The sequence below is a fragment of the Muntiacus reevesi genome, chromosome 2 (genome assembly GCF_963930625.1).
Source record: "Muntiacus reevesi chromosome 2, mMunRee1.1, whole genome shotgun sequence".
Lineage (NCBI taxonomy): Eukaryota > Metazoa > Chordata > Mammalia > Artiodactyla > Cervidae > Muntiacus > Muntiacus reevesi.
The window spans coordinates 132,020,473-132,035,181 of NC_089250.1; the positions used below are offsets into that span (position 1 = coordinate 132,020,473).

Sequence of the window (14,709 nt, forward strand, 5' to 3'; positions counted from 1 at the left end):
ACTCTCAGTGAATCCCGGGGGCAGCGGCCGGAAGCGCCCTTCAGGCCCGCCCCCTGCCCACCGGAGCCGGAAGTCGGCGACCCAGTCGGTACGTCACCCTCCGCGGGTCGCAGCGCACCATGCCCCGCGGCCCGTGCTGCCTCGTCAGGGTCTCCGCAACGCCCGTCGCGGCCCTGGCTGTGGCGCTGGTCTCGTCGCTCTCTCGCTGCTCCCTCCTGGAGCCGGAGGACAGTGTGGTCTCCGCGCTCAGCCCCTACTTCGGCACCAAGACTCGCTACGAGGATGCCAACCCCGGGCTACTGCCGGACCCTGAAGCGCCGCGGCGGGACCCGGAGTTGTTAGAGGAGACCTGCACCCCAGTGCAACTGGTCGCCCTCATCCGCCATGGCACCCGCTACCCGACGACCAAACAGATCCGCAAGCTGCGGCAGCTGCACGGGCTGCTGCAGGCCCGCGGGGACAAGGATGACCGGACCCGCGCTGCCGGCCGCGGAGACCTGGGCGCCGCGCTGGCCGACTGGCCGCTGTGGTACGCGGACTGGATGGACGGGCAGCTGGTGGAGAAGGGGCGGCAGGACATGCGACAGCTGGCCCTGCGCTTAGCCTCCCTTTTCCCAGCCCTCTTCAGCCAGGAGAACTACGGCCGCCTGCAGCTAGTCACCAGCTCCAAGCACCGCTGCGTGGACAGCGGCGCCGCCTTCCTGCAGGGTCTCTGGCAGCACTACCATCCGGGGTTACCGCCACCCGACGTCGCAGGTGACCACCCTGGGCCGACTCCACATCCTGGACTTCCCCGACTCCAACCTCTCCTCACTTCCCTCTGACCCCAGGCCCCCGTCCTTCCCCGCCCATCCCGCGCCCATCCTTTGAACTGTTCAGCACTTGACTCTCTCCCTTCTCATACATAATATTCATTTATCCTTTTATCAGGGATGAATTTGGTACCTTCTACGTACAGGAAGCTGTAGTATACGTTGGGGGATCCAATAGTAAAGGAGACAGGCCAGGGCAGTTTTTGATCACCCATTCCCAAAATGAATTTCTCTCTGAGCACCAACCCTTGTTCCTTTCCTCTCTGACAGCGAGTTCTACAGTTGGGCAGGCTTTTTTTTTTTTTTCCTTAATTTAATACAATCTGAGTTTTTTCCTCAGGCTTTACCTCTGATAGTATTTGGATTTTATTTTATTTTTTTTATTAACAATTTTTTCTGATATCAGTTCTAGACCTACAACCTATTTTAGGAAGCTGCTCTAGGACTTTCTTTTCTGCTCTGCTTTTTTCTCTTTTGTTCTTGCATGTACTGTAGAGTTACTCTCTTTGTAGCTGTGGTCCATGGTCATGGCACAGTACTTTACTACTTTATTCCATTACTTATGCGTTTGGAAAGTTTGGGAGATCATCTAGCATCGCTCTTATTTCACAGGTCATGATGCTGAGCCCAAGAATATCCCTTGCTGATAGTCCTTTCTTAGTCTTAAGGACTGAGTCAGGCCCAGAATCCAGGCCTTCTGTTTCTCTGGAATGATGCTTTTCTCCTTAGAAAATGTTTTAATAGTCATAGACAACAACAAAAAATAATAATAGCAAGCACTTAATGCTTGCTGTGTGCCAGGCATGCCTCACACTTATTTCACATAATTTTTTTTTTTTTTTTTTTTTTTTTTTTTGCTGTTTTTTTTTTTTTTTTTTAATATTATTTTATTAGTTGGAGGCCAATCACTTTACAACATTTCAGTGGGTTTTGTCATACATTGACATGAATCAGCCATATAGTTACATGTATTCCCCATCCCGATCCCCCCTCCCACCTCCCTCCCCACCCGACTCCTCAGGGTCCTCCCAGTGCACCAGGCCCGAGCACCTGACTCATGTATCCCACCTGGGCTGGTGGTCCGTTTCACCATAGATAATATACATGCTGTTCTTTCAAAACATCCCACCCTCACGTTCTCCCCCAGAGTTCAAAAGTCTGTTCTGTATTTCTGTGTCTCTTTTTCTGTTTTGCATATAGGGTTATCGCCACCATCTATCTAAATTCCGTATATATGTGTTAGTATACTGTAATGTTCTTTATCTTTCTGACTTACTTCACTCTGTATAATGGGCTCCAGTTTCATCCATCTCATTAGAACTGATTCAAATGAATTCTTTTTAACGGCTGAGTAATATTCCATGGTGTATATGTACCACAGCTTCCTTATCCATTCATCTGCTGATGGGCATCTAGGTTGCTTCCATGTCCTGGCTATTATAAACAGTGCTGCGATGAACATTGGGGTGCACGTGTCTCTTTCAGATCTGGATTCCTCAGTGTGTATGCCCAGAAGTGGTATTGCTGGGTCATATGGCAGTTCTATTTCCAGTTTTTTAAGAAATCTCCACACTGTTTTCCATAGTGGCTGTACTAGTTTGCATTCCCACGAACCTATGGACAGCTTATCTTTGACAAAGGAGGCAAGGATATACAATGGAAAAAAGACAATCTCTTTAACAAGTGGTGCTGGGAAAACTGGTTAACCACTTGTAAAAGAATGAAACTAGAACACTTCCTAACACCATACACAAAAATAAACTCAAAATGGATTAAAGATCTAAATGTAAGACCAGAAACTATAAAACTCCTAGAGGAGAACATAGGCAAAACACTCTCCGACATAAATCACAGCAAGATCTTCTATGACCCACCTCCCAGAATATTGGAAATAAAAGCAAAAATAAACAAATGGGACTTAATGAAAATTAAAAGCTTTTGCACAACAAAGGAAACTATAAGTAAGGTGAAAAGACAGCCCTCAGATTGGGAGAAAATAATAACAAATGAGGAAACAGACAAAGGATTAATCTCAAAAATATACAAGCAACTCCTGAAGCTCAATTCCAGAAAAATAAACGACCCAATCAAAAAATGGGCCAAAGAACTAAACAGACATTTCTCCAAAGAAGACATACAGATGGCTAACAAACACATGAAAAGATGCTCAACATCACTCATCATCAGAGAAATGCAAATCAAAACCACAATGAGGTACCATTACACGCCAGTCAGGATGGCTGCTATCCAAAAGTCTACAAGCAATAAATGCTGGAGAGGGTGTGGAGAAAAGGGAACCCTCTTACACTGTTGGTGGGAATGCAAACTAGTACAGCCACTATGGAAAACACATAATTTTTACAACAGTTCTCTGAAGTTGATGGCATTTTCACCCATCTTAACAGGTGAGAAAGTTGAGACATAGAAACAATACTTTACCTAATTTCAAATGACTGGGTGTGGACCCAGGGAAAATGATTTAGAGCTTGAGCTCTTAACTGTTGCACTGTATGTACAACTTCTATTTGTCCTGTAACTTAAGGATAAGAATGAAAACACGACATTTTTGTGCCAGAGAGATGAACGAGTGTTAATACTTCTTGATTAGCTTTAAGGTCAAAGTTGAGGTGAGGCATCATTTTGCTTTAAAAAGCCCAAGTGAAAAATAAGTTAGAAGTAGACTGGTTTGTCATTTCTCAAATAGCACCCTCTCTTCAGCTGTTCAGCCATCTTCAAGGAGTTCTTCCATTGACACTGTCATGTCACTGCTCTGTGGGTAACTTATTTTGCTGACTTGTGTTTAGTCACTTGTTGAATTGCGCTTTTTGATTAAATAGCTAGACTTTTCCCCATTAATATGAGTGAAAATTTCTCACAATTTTTTTAAATTAGCTGAATGTTGGTATACACTAGTGTATACCAGAAAGGAACCACTGGACCTTCTGGGATGAATGAATTTTTGCCCTTAAATGGCATTGTGAGAATTAGCATTTGCCAGCCCTGGGTCAAAATAGTTCAGGATAAGCCACCCCTCACCATTTTCAGTCTCAGAGATTAAACCTTTTGCTTAGCTGCGTTATTATTATCTACAGACAATTGTTTTGCCTGTTTTGTACATCTGGGCTTTGGAGGGAAGCCACTGAATTGGATTTTGTATTCTTACAGAAATAGAACAATGCCTTTGTTTCTGTTTAAAGAACAGCAGTAATTAGATAATAGCAGGGGCGAATTATCCAGATCCACTTAGGAAATTCTGAGGCCACAGAAAAAGATGAGAAAGATGACTTATTTTCCTAGTCAAGATGTTTCTTAAGAACTGTAATCCAATTGCCAATTCAGTGGGCTTAATTATTCATTTCAGGATTTGAAATGAATACATACACATACATAGAGATATTTTCACAGACACATCCAAAAGACATAATTTTCTCATTTTAATTACAGAAACAATATTATATACTATTAGTACTTAGTGTTCTTGTCATAGTAAATTTTTGGAGAAATGACTGAAATCTGTGTATTTTAAATATGACTAAGAAAACTTAAAAGGCACCCCAGTAGTTGGAGCATGATTATGAATGCTTTTCTAGTATGTATTTGCTCCTTAATTGGGGAAATAATGTAACATATAAAATTCTAAATGGAAAGTTATGTAGGAGCTCCAATTAGAAAATAAACCAAATCAGAAAACATCTAGCACAATGAAATACATAATACCTGAAACTTTAATATATCTTGTGTTGTTGTCAATAGTTTTTGTCCAAAGTAGTCTTTTGTAAAGTAACACAGGTTTGAGAAAGTTAATTGAGAATATGAAATACTCTTTATTTAGACTTTGAATTAAAGTAGTAAAACAGAGTCTACCTTGAATTCTCTCTCACCTTGTTATTAGAAGCTTTGCTAATTTTTAGTTTGATTTCTCAAATTTTCTATGCCTGATAGAAACAGTACCTATGTAATACATTTTTGCACTTCTTATGACTTTCATGTCAAATCATTTTTTGTTTTCTTTAAGAATACATTCATTTCAATTTATTCCATAGTGTAGTATTGCTCTAACATTTTATTTTTACCTTTGATGTTCTCTGTTTCTTTAGTCTTTTTTTCTGTCTTTTTTTCCATCCTCTCATGAACTAACAGTCTTTACAATTGGGAAATAGTTTTGACCCATATCTTTCATAAGCAGTGTGTTTACTTACTTCAGATATGTTGAGGTGTGAATAGGTTTTTAGTGTTCCTTTTTATACTTGAAACAAAATTTTCATTAGTTTGAAATTGTCATTCCTGTCAATGGATGTGTGTGTGTATATATATATGTATATACGTATACACACAATATTTTTTTCTCCTTTCAGATATGGAGTGTGGACCTCCAAGAATTAATGATAAATTAATGAGGTTCTTTGATCATTGTGAGAAGTTTTTGACTCAAGTGGAAAGGAATGCTACTGCTCTTTATCATGTAGAAGCCTTTAAAACTGGACCAGAAATGCAGAACATTTTAAAAAAAGTTGCAGATATTTTGCAAGTGCCAGTCAACAACTTAAATGCAGGTAATGTGCCTATTATGTTGCATTTGAACTCTGAAGTAATTTAAGTGATTTTTAAACTCTAAATATGGAAAAATATGGAAGAATAAAGTTATTCCTTTTAAGGGACCACAATTGATTTTACATTGAGAAAATAATGTGTTCTAGGTCAAGAAGATTCTATATCTCATGCTTACTATTTTTAGGTTCAGATTTTTCTTTGAGTTTTGTGTAAGTTAATACACAGAATTCTTGATATATACTGGATTTGTTTTTTTGTGTTTTTTTTTTTGAGGGCAAAGTTATATGAAGCTTTACCAGCAAGCATTATTTACAAAACAGCAATTACTTTTCTGAATTATCTCCTCCTATGGGAAATAGATGGGGAGACAGTGGAAACAGTGTCAGACTTTATTTTTTTGGACTCCAGAATCACTGCAGATGGTGATTGCAGCCATGAAATTAAAAGACGCTTACTCCTTGGAAGGAAAGTTATGACCAACCTAGATAGTATATGATGGCATATTAAAAAGCAGAGACATTACTTTGCCAACAACGGTCCATCTAGTCAAGGCTGTGGTTTTTCCAGTGGTCATGTGTGGATGTGAGAGTTGGACTGTGAAGAAAGCTGAGCACTGAAAAATTGATGCTTTTAAACTGAGGTGTTGGAGAAGACTCTTGAGAGTCCCTTGGACTGCACGGAGATCCAACAAGTCCATCCTAAAGGAGATCGGTCCTGGGTGTTCATTGAAGGACTGATGCTGAAGCTGAAACTCCAATACTTTGGCCACCTCATGTGAAGAGTTGACTCATTGGAAAAGACCCTGATGCTGGGAGGGATTGGGGGCAGGAGGAGAAGGGGACGACAGAGGATGAGATGGCTGGATGGCATCACCGACTCGATGGGCATGAGTTTGAGTAAACTCCGGGAGTTTGTGATGGACAGGGAGGCCTGGTGTGCTGCTATTCATGGGGTCGCAGAGAGTCGGACACGACTGAGCGACTGAACTGAGCTGATCTGAAAGTAATACAAATGGAAAATCATATAAAAATTCTTTAGCTTTTAAAGCAGTTCAGAAGTATATGTTAAAGTTTGCAAGGGGTTAAATTTTAGAAAAGAAGTGTGATTTTTTTTTTCCTTTGAGGCTTTTATCCTAGAGATTTTGAGAAAGTGAACAGACATATCTGCCATAAGCTGTTGCAGTGGGTGGGTTGGCTGCAATTTATCATGCAACCTGGGTAAAAGGAAACCACTATTAATAATTGTGCTGGGAGAGCAGGTGGAAAACCAGAATACATGCTCACCTAGCAATGAGAAATTAAGAAAAACAATAAAAAATTTTCCCGTTTTCTAGGAATGTGTAATCCATACAGCAGATACTGATGAATCTATATATAGAGTATGATTTCTTTATAGTGTGAATAAATTTCCAAGGACCAGTGCAGGAGATGTTGGGAACAAATTAAGTAGACTAGCATCTGTTGATTTGGTGTCTTAATGCTTTATGTGAGTGCATGCTTAGTCATGTCCGACTCTTTGTGACACCATGGACTGTAGCCTGCCAAGCTCCTCTGTCCATGGAATTCTCTGGGCAGGAATACTGGAATGGGTTGCCATTCCCTCCTCCAGATGATTTTCCCAACCCAGAAATCAAACCCCAGTCTCCTGCAGTTCCTGCATTGGCAGGCAGATTCTTTACCACTGCACCACCTGGAATGCCAAAGGATCAGAAAAGTGAAGATGTCTAGACTAGCATTTAAAATTGAGTTTTTTCTCTTTCTTCAACTGGCTATGCATTGGAGTCATTTGCAGAGCTTTAAAAATTACTTATTTGGGAAATAATTCAAGTACATAGATAATAATAAAGGGTAATATAATGAGTATCTATATACCCACAACTTAGTTTGATCAGATTTTAAAATTATGCTTCAGTTAGTTGCTTTAAATAAATTGAGGGCCCTTAGGCCCTCTCCAGGATCTCATTCCTTTCCTTTTCTCCCCACAGGTAACTATTGTTATGAATTGAGCATTTAAGTCATCCTATGCCAGTTTTTAATGTTTATATTTGTGTGCCTAAATGGGATATAATTTGCAGATTTTTAAACTTTTAGGAATGATGTCAAACTATGATATCAGTCTGGAATTTAATTTTAATTCAACTTTGTATTTCTTTATTTAATGTGTGTAATTCTAGTTCTACATTTATACTTATGTATAGAATTACATTATATAACTACCAGTATCTAACCATTATTCTGTTAGTGGACATTTAAGATTGTTTAAGATTTAAAAAAAAAAAATGTTTCTAGTCTCTGAATTGACAAGGATTTTTGTGTTCTGGACTTCTGTGGTGGGTCAGTGATAAAGAATCTGCCTGTCAATGCAAGAAACATGAGTTTGATCCCTGAGTTGGGAAGATCCCCTGGAGAAGGAAATGGTGATCCGCTCCAATGTTCTTGCTTGGGGAATCCCATGAACAGAAGAGCCTGGTGGGCTATGGTCTGTGGGGTTGCAGAAGAGTAAGACACGGCTTAGCAACTGAAAACAACAATAAATTTGTGTTTTACTGATTGGGTGAGAGCAACTTTTTGGAGGCAGTATTAACATAATGGTTAAAATCATGGGTTCTGGAATTGGACTGTTTGCATTTGATTCTTGACTTTGTTATATTTTTGAATAACTCTCTGATCTTTATACATCACAAGTTCCTTATAACTATGTCATGGTTTCTTTCTGTGTAAAACAGATACAGAAATTGTACCTGCCTCATAGGATTATTGGAAGGATTATATTAGATTTATTCATGCAAAGCATTAACACAGTACCTGGCACAGAGTAGCTGCTCGAAAATACTTCAGTTATTTAAATACCTTTTTTTTTAACATAGAAAGGTGAAGTTGAATGTATTTTTTGTAATTTATTCTTATTTAGAAATGTAGCTGCATAATTTTTTTTAATTGTGTTATTTCAAAAATATATATGATACATTTTTAGGTCAATACTAGTTAAAAGTTATTTACCCCATCATTAAGTTTTACTGGTCAGAGAGGCTGAAGCTAATACAGTCCAGATTCTTTGTATAGGAAATTACTTTTCTATTGAAGTTTTTCTTAGTTTTTAGCTCTTTCAAATAATGCAACAGTGAACATCCTTATAGTCTGCTCTTTGCACTTGAGAGTTTATAAGATAAACAAATATAGGTAGACTTATTGGATTAAGGAGCATGAATATTTTACATCTTGACATATACTTCCAAATTGTTCTCTGAAAGTGTATAAAAATTTATATCAGCAATATATAAGAATGCTCATTTCCCCTAATTCATCCAATAGTGGATATTATTAGTCATTTTGACTTCTACCAATTTGAGTAGTGAAAAATGATATCTAGCTTTAATTTGTGTTTCTTTGGTTACTTGTAAGGTTGAACTTCCTTTCATAGGTTTATTAGTTATTTCATTCCTTTTGTGAATTGCCTCTTTATAAACCTTGGCCATCTTCTGTGGGATTATTGTTTTTTCTCATTGAACATAGGTACCCTTTATGTGTTATAGATATATTAATTATATATTCTTTACTATTGTTTGACCAAAGGATAAACGCTTTGCCTATTTTGTGTCAAGATCCAGGGAGCCTAAAATGAGTTGCCCGAGATAGTTAGTGGCAGAGTCAGGTCGCATAGTGTGATTTTTCCCTCTTTCTCTCCTTGACCCTTTGTTTCAACTTCCTCTTGACTCCTCACTTACTCTGCCCTTTTTCTTCTCTCCTTTTTTATATCCTTCTCTGTACTTTCTTCTTAATAGTTATAAATTAAATTGTTGTGTAGTTAAAAGAACTGTTCAATAAATGTCCCTTGTTATTGCTAATTTTCATGTTGGGGATTAAAACCTTTTATAACTTTATCTCCCCTCTTCCAACCCTCTAAAATTAACAGAATCAAACTATGTTTTATGTAGTAAGTCCTTGGCATTCTGTAGATATTCAGCCTTTGGAAAACTGCATAAAATAGTAACCCACAAATTTTACTCTTTTTTTTCTCAGACTTAATTCAAGTAGCTTTTTTCACCTGTTCCTTTGACCTGGCAATTAAAGGTGTTAAATCTCCTTGGTGTGATGTTTTTGACATAGATGATGCAAAGGTATGTATTACTTTTGGAGTTTCTTTGCCTTCTTTGCATGGTTTTCATTGTTGTTATTTGAAGCAGCTTTTCAGAAAAGAGTAGGGAACATTAAGTGTCTTGGACTATCTCATAATTTTCTTAACAAAGATTAATTGTTCAGATAGGACCTGTCTATTTGTAAATAGTTTGTGTTCATAAAACTCTGGGAAACATTTTTCATTGTGATTTGATTTCTAGGTCCACCCGTTTGAAAACCTACTTAACCCATCATCAAATTTTACTGCCGTGAAGGATTGTAGAGCTAATATAATCCAAATTCTTCTTTTTTTAGGGTGAATGGATTTCCAAAGTTCAGTGAGGATGAATGGATTTCCAATACCTATTCTTTTATAACATTTTCATAATATATGGAGTTCTGTGCTCTACCTGGTGATGGCAGTGATTCATCTACAGTTTCTGCCTGCCTAGTTGGTATTCCTTTCTTTCCTCTTCATTTGCATGGCTTCTTTGTAGAAGCCAGCTGTTTTTGGAGCTGTTCCAGTGTATATTTCTATCTTTAGGCTTCTTCCCATATCTTTTTTTTCTCATTTTGTGTACTCGTTTTTAAATGATTATTTTATTTTCTTAAGTCTTTAGAATTCATGATACTGTATTTAATTATAGTTTTCATCTGCTTTGTAGAATTTCTAGAGTGAGGGTGTTTTTTTTTTTTTCTGGCTGTTTTATCTGTGTAGCTGTCTTGTTTTTAATTTGTATGTTTGTATAGACACTAGCACCTTTTTAATTACTCATCTTTGCAATGAGTTCAGCTTTTACTTCTCAAGTGGCCAATAGGGATGAGCCTATTGGTTCAAAGATAAGTATTGTGCCTTACAATTTAGAGTTTTTCTCTGAGATTCTTTGCAGAATACTTCATGTAAAGATGGATGGTCAGTATGTTTCCTGTAATGGTGTTACAGGCTGTCCAGGAAGGCTCCTCTTAGACTTCATTGTTTTAAGCAAGGATTGTTGGATTTACTTCTGCAAGTATACCATGTGCTTTGAGGATCTGTCTTCTGCTGGTTTTATCTGAGATGTTTTGTTTGATTTTTACTGCATTTGGCAGTCCTTCCTCATTTACGGTGGTGGCTCAGGATACAGAGGATTTCTAATCTCTTTGAAAGGAGCATTTGCCTTTCTCTTTCTGATTCTTGTTTTTTACAGTGATTTCTGAGAGAAAAGAGCAAATATATATTTTCTATTTAAGAGCACTGCCAGTTTTTCATTATAAAATATGTTTGGCATAGTCACCAGTAGTTATCCTTACCAACTTAAGGAAATTTCTGTTTCTTGTCTGCTAAAACTTTGTTTATTGTTTTTAAAATTAAGAATGTGCTGAATTCTTGTGCTGGCATCTAGGAAAATGACTATTTTTTCTTCTTTAATCTTCTAGCATAGTTAATTACATTAGTACATTTTCTAGTATTGGATTGTGCTTGTATTCCTTCTTTCTTATGATAGATTCTTTTATTGACTGATTTTCCTCCTAGTTAATGTTATGTTTCTTGTTTCTTCGTGTATTTCTAGTAATTATTTATTAGATAATGGACACTGTGAACATTACGGTGTTGAATACTTGGATTTTGGCTTTTAAGTGTTGAATTTTGTTTTATTATGCAGTTAAGTTACTTGTGGATCAGTTTGATCCTTTTGAAACATCATTCTTCCTGAATTTCATATTCTAGACCTGGCCTTACAAAACTCAGACATAAGACTTTACTTATACACATCTTTACTATTAAAGTATGACCCTTTGGCATCCAGATTGAAATCCTGGATCTCTTGGTGTCTGTGGAAGCTCTCTACTTAAGCTGCTTGGAAGGTGAATATCTTCTAGCCTTGTGAATATCTCCTAGTCTCTGCAATTGATCAGCTTACAAATCCCATAACATTAGCAACATAGTCAAGGGGATTCCCCCTCGCGCCCATTCCCCGCCCCCCCCCATGATTTTTGGAGTTCTTTTCCTGTGTTGCTTCTTCCTCTCTTCTCTAACCTGCTAATTCCAGTCACTTCAGACTTACTAAACTCTGAGTACTGACTCCTTGGCTCAGCAAGACTGCTGCATTCTGCTTGACATTCTTTTCCCCGTGTCAGTTTCAGAGTGCCTCTTCTTTTTCATTTCTGATACTATTTTTGTTTTATTTCTCGAAAAGATTTGGCAAAACTTTGTCTAATTCTTTTTATTTTCATTAAAAAAATTTTTACATTGCCCTTTTTGTTAACTTCTTGGATTTAATTACCTCTTTAGCAACCCACTCCAGTATTCTTGCCTGGAGAATCCCATGGATGGAGGAGCCTTCTAGGATAGAGTCCACGGGGTCGCAAAGAGCTGGACACAACTGAGCGACTTCACTTTCACTTTTAATATTTGTTGAGTTTTGTTTTTAGTACATAGCACTGGCCTGTCCTTGCTCTTGCTTTTAAATTTACATCTAGCACTTAATTTCTCTAGGGACTTTTCTGGGAAGAATGGCTCATAACAGCTACATAGTCTTCTCTTGTACCTCTTTTGGATTGCAACTTTTTATCCTCTACTTTTGGTGTTGGATCAAATGATACATGAATACAAGTTTTAACATTCAGATAAAGGCTACCTTAATCACCAACTCCAAGTTAAGAGCTCTCCACAGAAAATCGACTGTTCTTGTCAATTGGATGTGTACTTTTCAATCTTTTAATGTATGTGTGTATTTTGGTAGTAAATGGTATTGAACTGTATTCTACTTTTTTTCTTTAGCAAATGTCTTTTACAAAAATACAGAAATTTACAAAATTTACAAAACAACTGGCATTTATTGAACAGTGTCTGTGTGCTAAGGGCATTTTTGAGAACTTTGCACAATTCTGAGGAGGTGCTGGAACTCTCAGCAGATAATGAAGTAAATCTCAACTAAATTATGGAATGTGTCCAAGATTTCAAAACTCAAAATGAAAGAAATCCAACATTTTTAATAGATCTGTGAAAGGCATAAGGCTCCAAACATTGAAAATAACTGCATAAATTATAGCTTTCAATTACTTCTCAGGAAAATGAAAAAGAAGATTAACATATTCTACTGCTAGTCCACACTTAAGATGTCAGCAGGACTGGTCTCCTCTGAGGGCTGTAAGAGAAGGCTCTGTTCCAGGCCTCTCTCAATGGCTCACATTTGACCATCTTTCTTCTATACGTATCTGTGTCCCATCCTTCCCCCTATCTTGCTCTTCTCTCATTACCAACAGTAGTTAAACAACATAGACTGGGCTACATTAAAAAATTCCGGTAGGGTAAGAATACTCTGGCCATGACAGGTTCAGAAATGCCTAATATTGCCCCATCACACTAAAATGGGCTTCCCAGGTGGCTCAGTGGTAGAGAATCCACCTGTCAGTGCAGGAGCTGCAGGAGACACAGGTTTGATCCCTGGGTCGAGAAGATCCCCTGGGAGATGAAATGGCATCTCCAGTATTCTTGCTGAGATAATCCCACGGACAGAGGAGCTTGGCGGACTACAGTCCATAGGGTCACAAAGAGTCGGACATGACTGAGCAACTGAGCATGCTTGCACACTTTAACAGTGGTTGGTGGTCTGATCTGTTGCCTGTGGTGAGGCCATCAAGTATTTATTATTCTTAACCTGCTGTTCTCATTCGGCATTATGTCTTGGAGATCTTTCCACGTCAGTTCATGTAGATCTATAATCTCATAGTATCCATAGTATGTGTACATGATAGTTTATTTAATTATCTACCTTTTAATGAAGTTTAGGTATTTCTAGGATTTTTTTTTTTTTGGTTCCTATAAGCATTGCTATTCTAAGATATTCTTGTACATTGTCTCTCATGTTCCTCTGTGATGATTATTATAAATGGAATTAATAGGTCTTAGAGATGTGTGTCTTTTGTCAGTTTGTCCTTTAGAATGTTTTATTATATTAATACATTCCTTCTAGTACCAATTTTCCATAGTCTTGGTCTACTTTTATTGCTATTTTTATTACTGTTTTTGGTTAATTGAACCAAAGTAACTAATTTTCTATCTGGTTTCTACCTTCCTAAAGTTCTTTAAAATCCCTGACTCACTGTGAGCAGCTTTCTGTGCTATAATGAATCTTTTTCTATGTATGTTTTCTTTTTTCTGTATCTATCTTTGCTATCATTTTAATATAATTTTAGAAGAGAAGGGAGGCACTTACCCGTCTTTATCCCACTCTTCTGAACTGTCAAGGATGCTGGGATTGTTGGCTGTGAATACTATTGACTTGCTCTTGCAAGTCTCTACATTCCTATTCAGGTTTGTGTCTCAGCATAAATCTCTGGGTCTCACCCTTAAATGCTTGAAATGGTTAAAAAAAAAAAAAAAAAAAAAAGAAATGGTAAATAAAAACTTTGTAGCTGCTAAGATTCTCCTGTACTTTGTGTAGAACAGTGATTAAACAGTGTAACCTTTTCTGAGAGCTCATTATTAAATCAGAAAATCTGTTACATTAATAAAAATGTAAAGATTTTTGAAATTTTTGTTTTTAGGTTTTAGAATATTTAAATGACCTGAAGCAATATTGGAAAAGAGGATATGGGTACACTATTAACAGTCGATCCAGCTGCACCCTGTTTCAGGATATCTTTCAGCACTTGGACAAAGCAGTTAAGCAGAAACAACGGTAAAAACTTCTTAAAAAAGCTTTTTTTTAACAGGATTAAAGCCCAGTTAAGCTTCTGGAAAATGTTTTATAATGGGTGATTTTTAAAAATAGATTTTGCTTTTATGTTTTTAAAAAATAATTTTACTTACAAAATAACTAGATGACCTATGTAAGTTATAAGGCATGTACACCCTCCATTCAACCCAAGAACTGGAACATTAGTAATAATTTGCGTTTGCCTATTTATGTACTTCTCCGTGATTTCATTTTCCACTCTCCCCTGGCCCTATTTACTTCCTATCCCCTTTGCAGACTATTCCCCATTTGGTCCATATTATTCCTTAGTCTCTATAAAATTTTTTTTTTATTGTGAATGTATCTGTGCCCAAATGACATGCTTAGTTTTGCTTAGAGACACATGCTTACTGTATTTTGGGATTGTTTCTTTCCCCCTCCAACATTACATCTATAACATTTGTCACGTTGTTACATATACTATAGTTTATTCATTTTTATTGCAGTACCATATTCAGTAATGTTCAATATTCAGTAAGTAAATACCATAGTTTATATCATCTTGTCAGT

At 37.5% G+C, this 14,709-nt stretch overlaps 1 protein-coding gene across 1 annotated transcript in view; it reads left to right on the forward strand.

The window, feature by feature from the left end:
* Positions 1-68: 68 nt before the first annotated feature.
* The window catches only part of MINPP1 (multiple inositol-polyphosphate phosphatase 1), a 36,121-nt gene continuing 21,480 nt past the window's right edge, over positions 69-14,709 (forward strand). The window contains exons 1-4 of the mRNA XM_065922852.1: positions 69-756; positions 5,168-5,365; positions 9,383-9,480; positions 14,009-14,142. Of these exons, the coding sequence (XP_065778924.1) occupies positions 120-756; positions 5,168-5,365; positions 9,383-9,480; positions 14,009-14,142 (1,067 nt within the window). The 5' untranslated portion in view covers positions 69-119. The remainder of the gene's footprint in view (positions 757-5,167; positions 5,366-9,382; positions 9,481-14,008; positions 14,143-14,709) is intronic.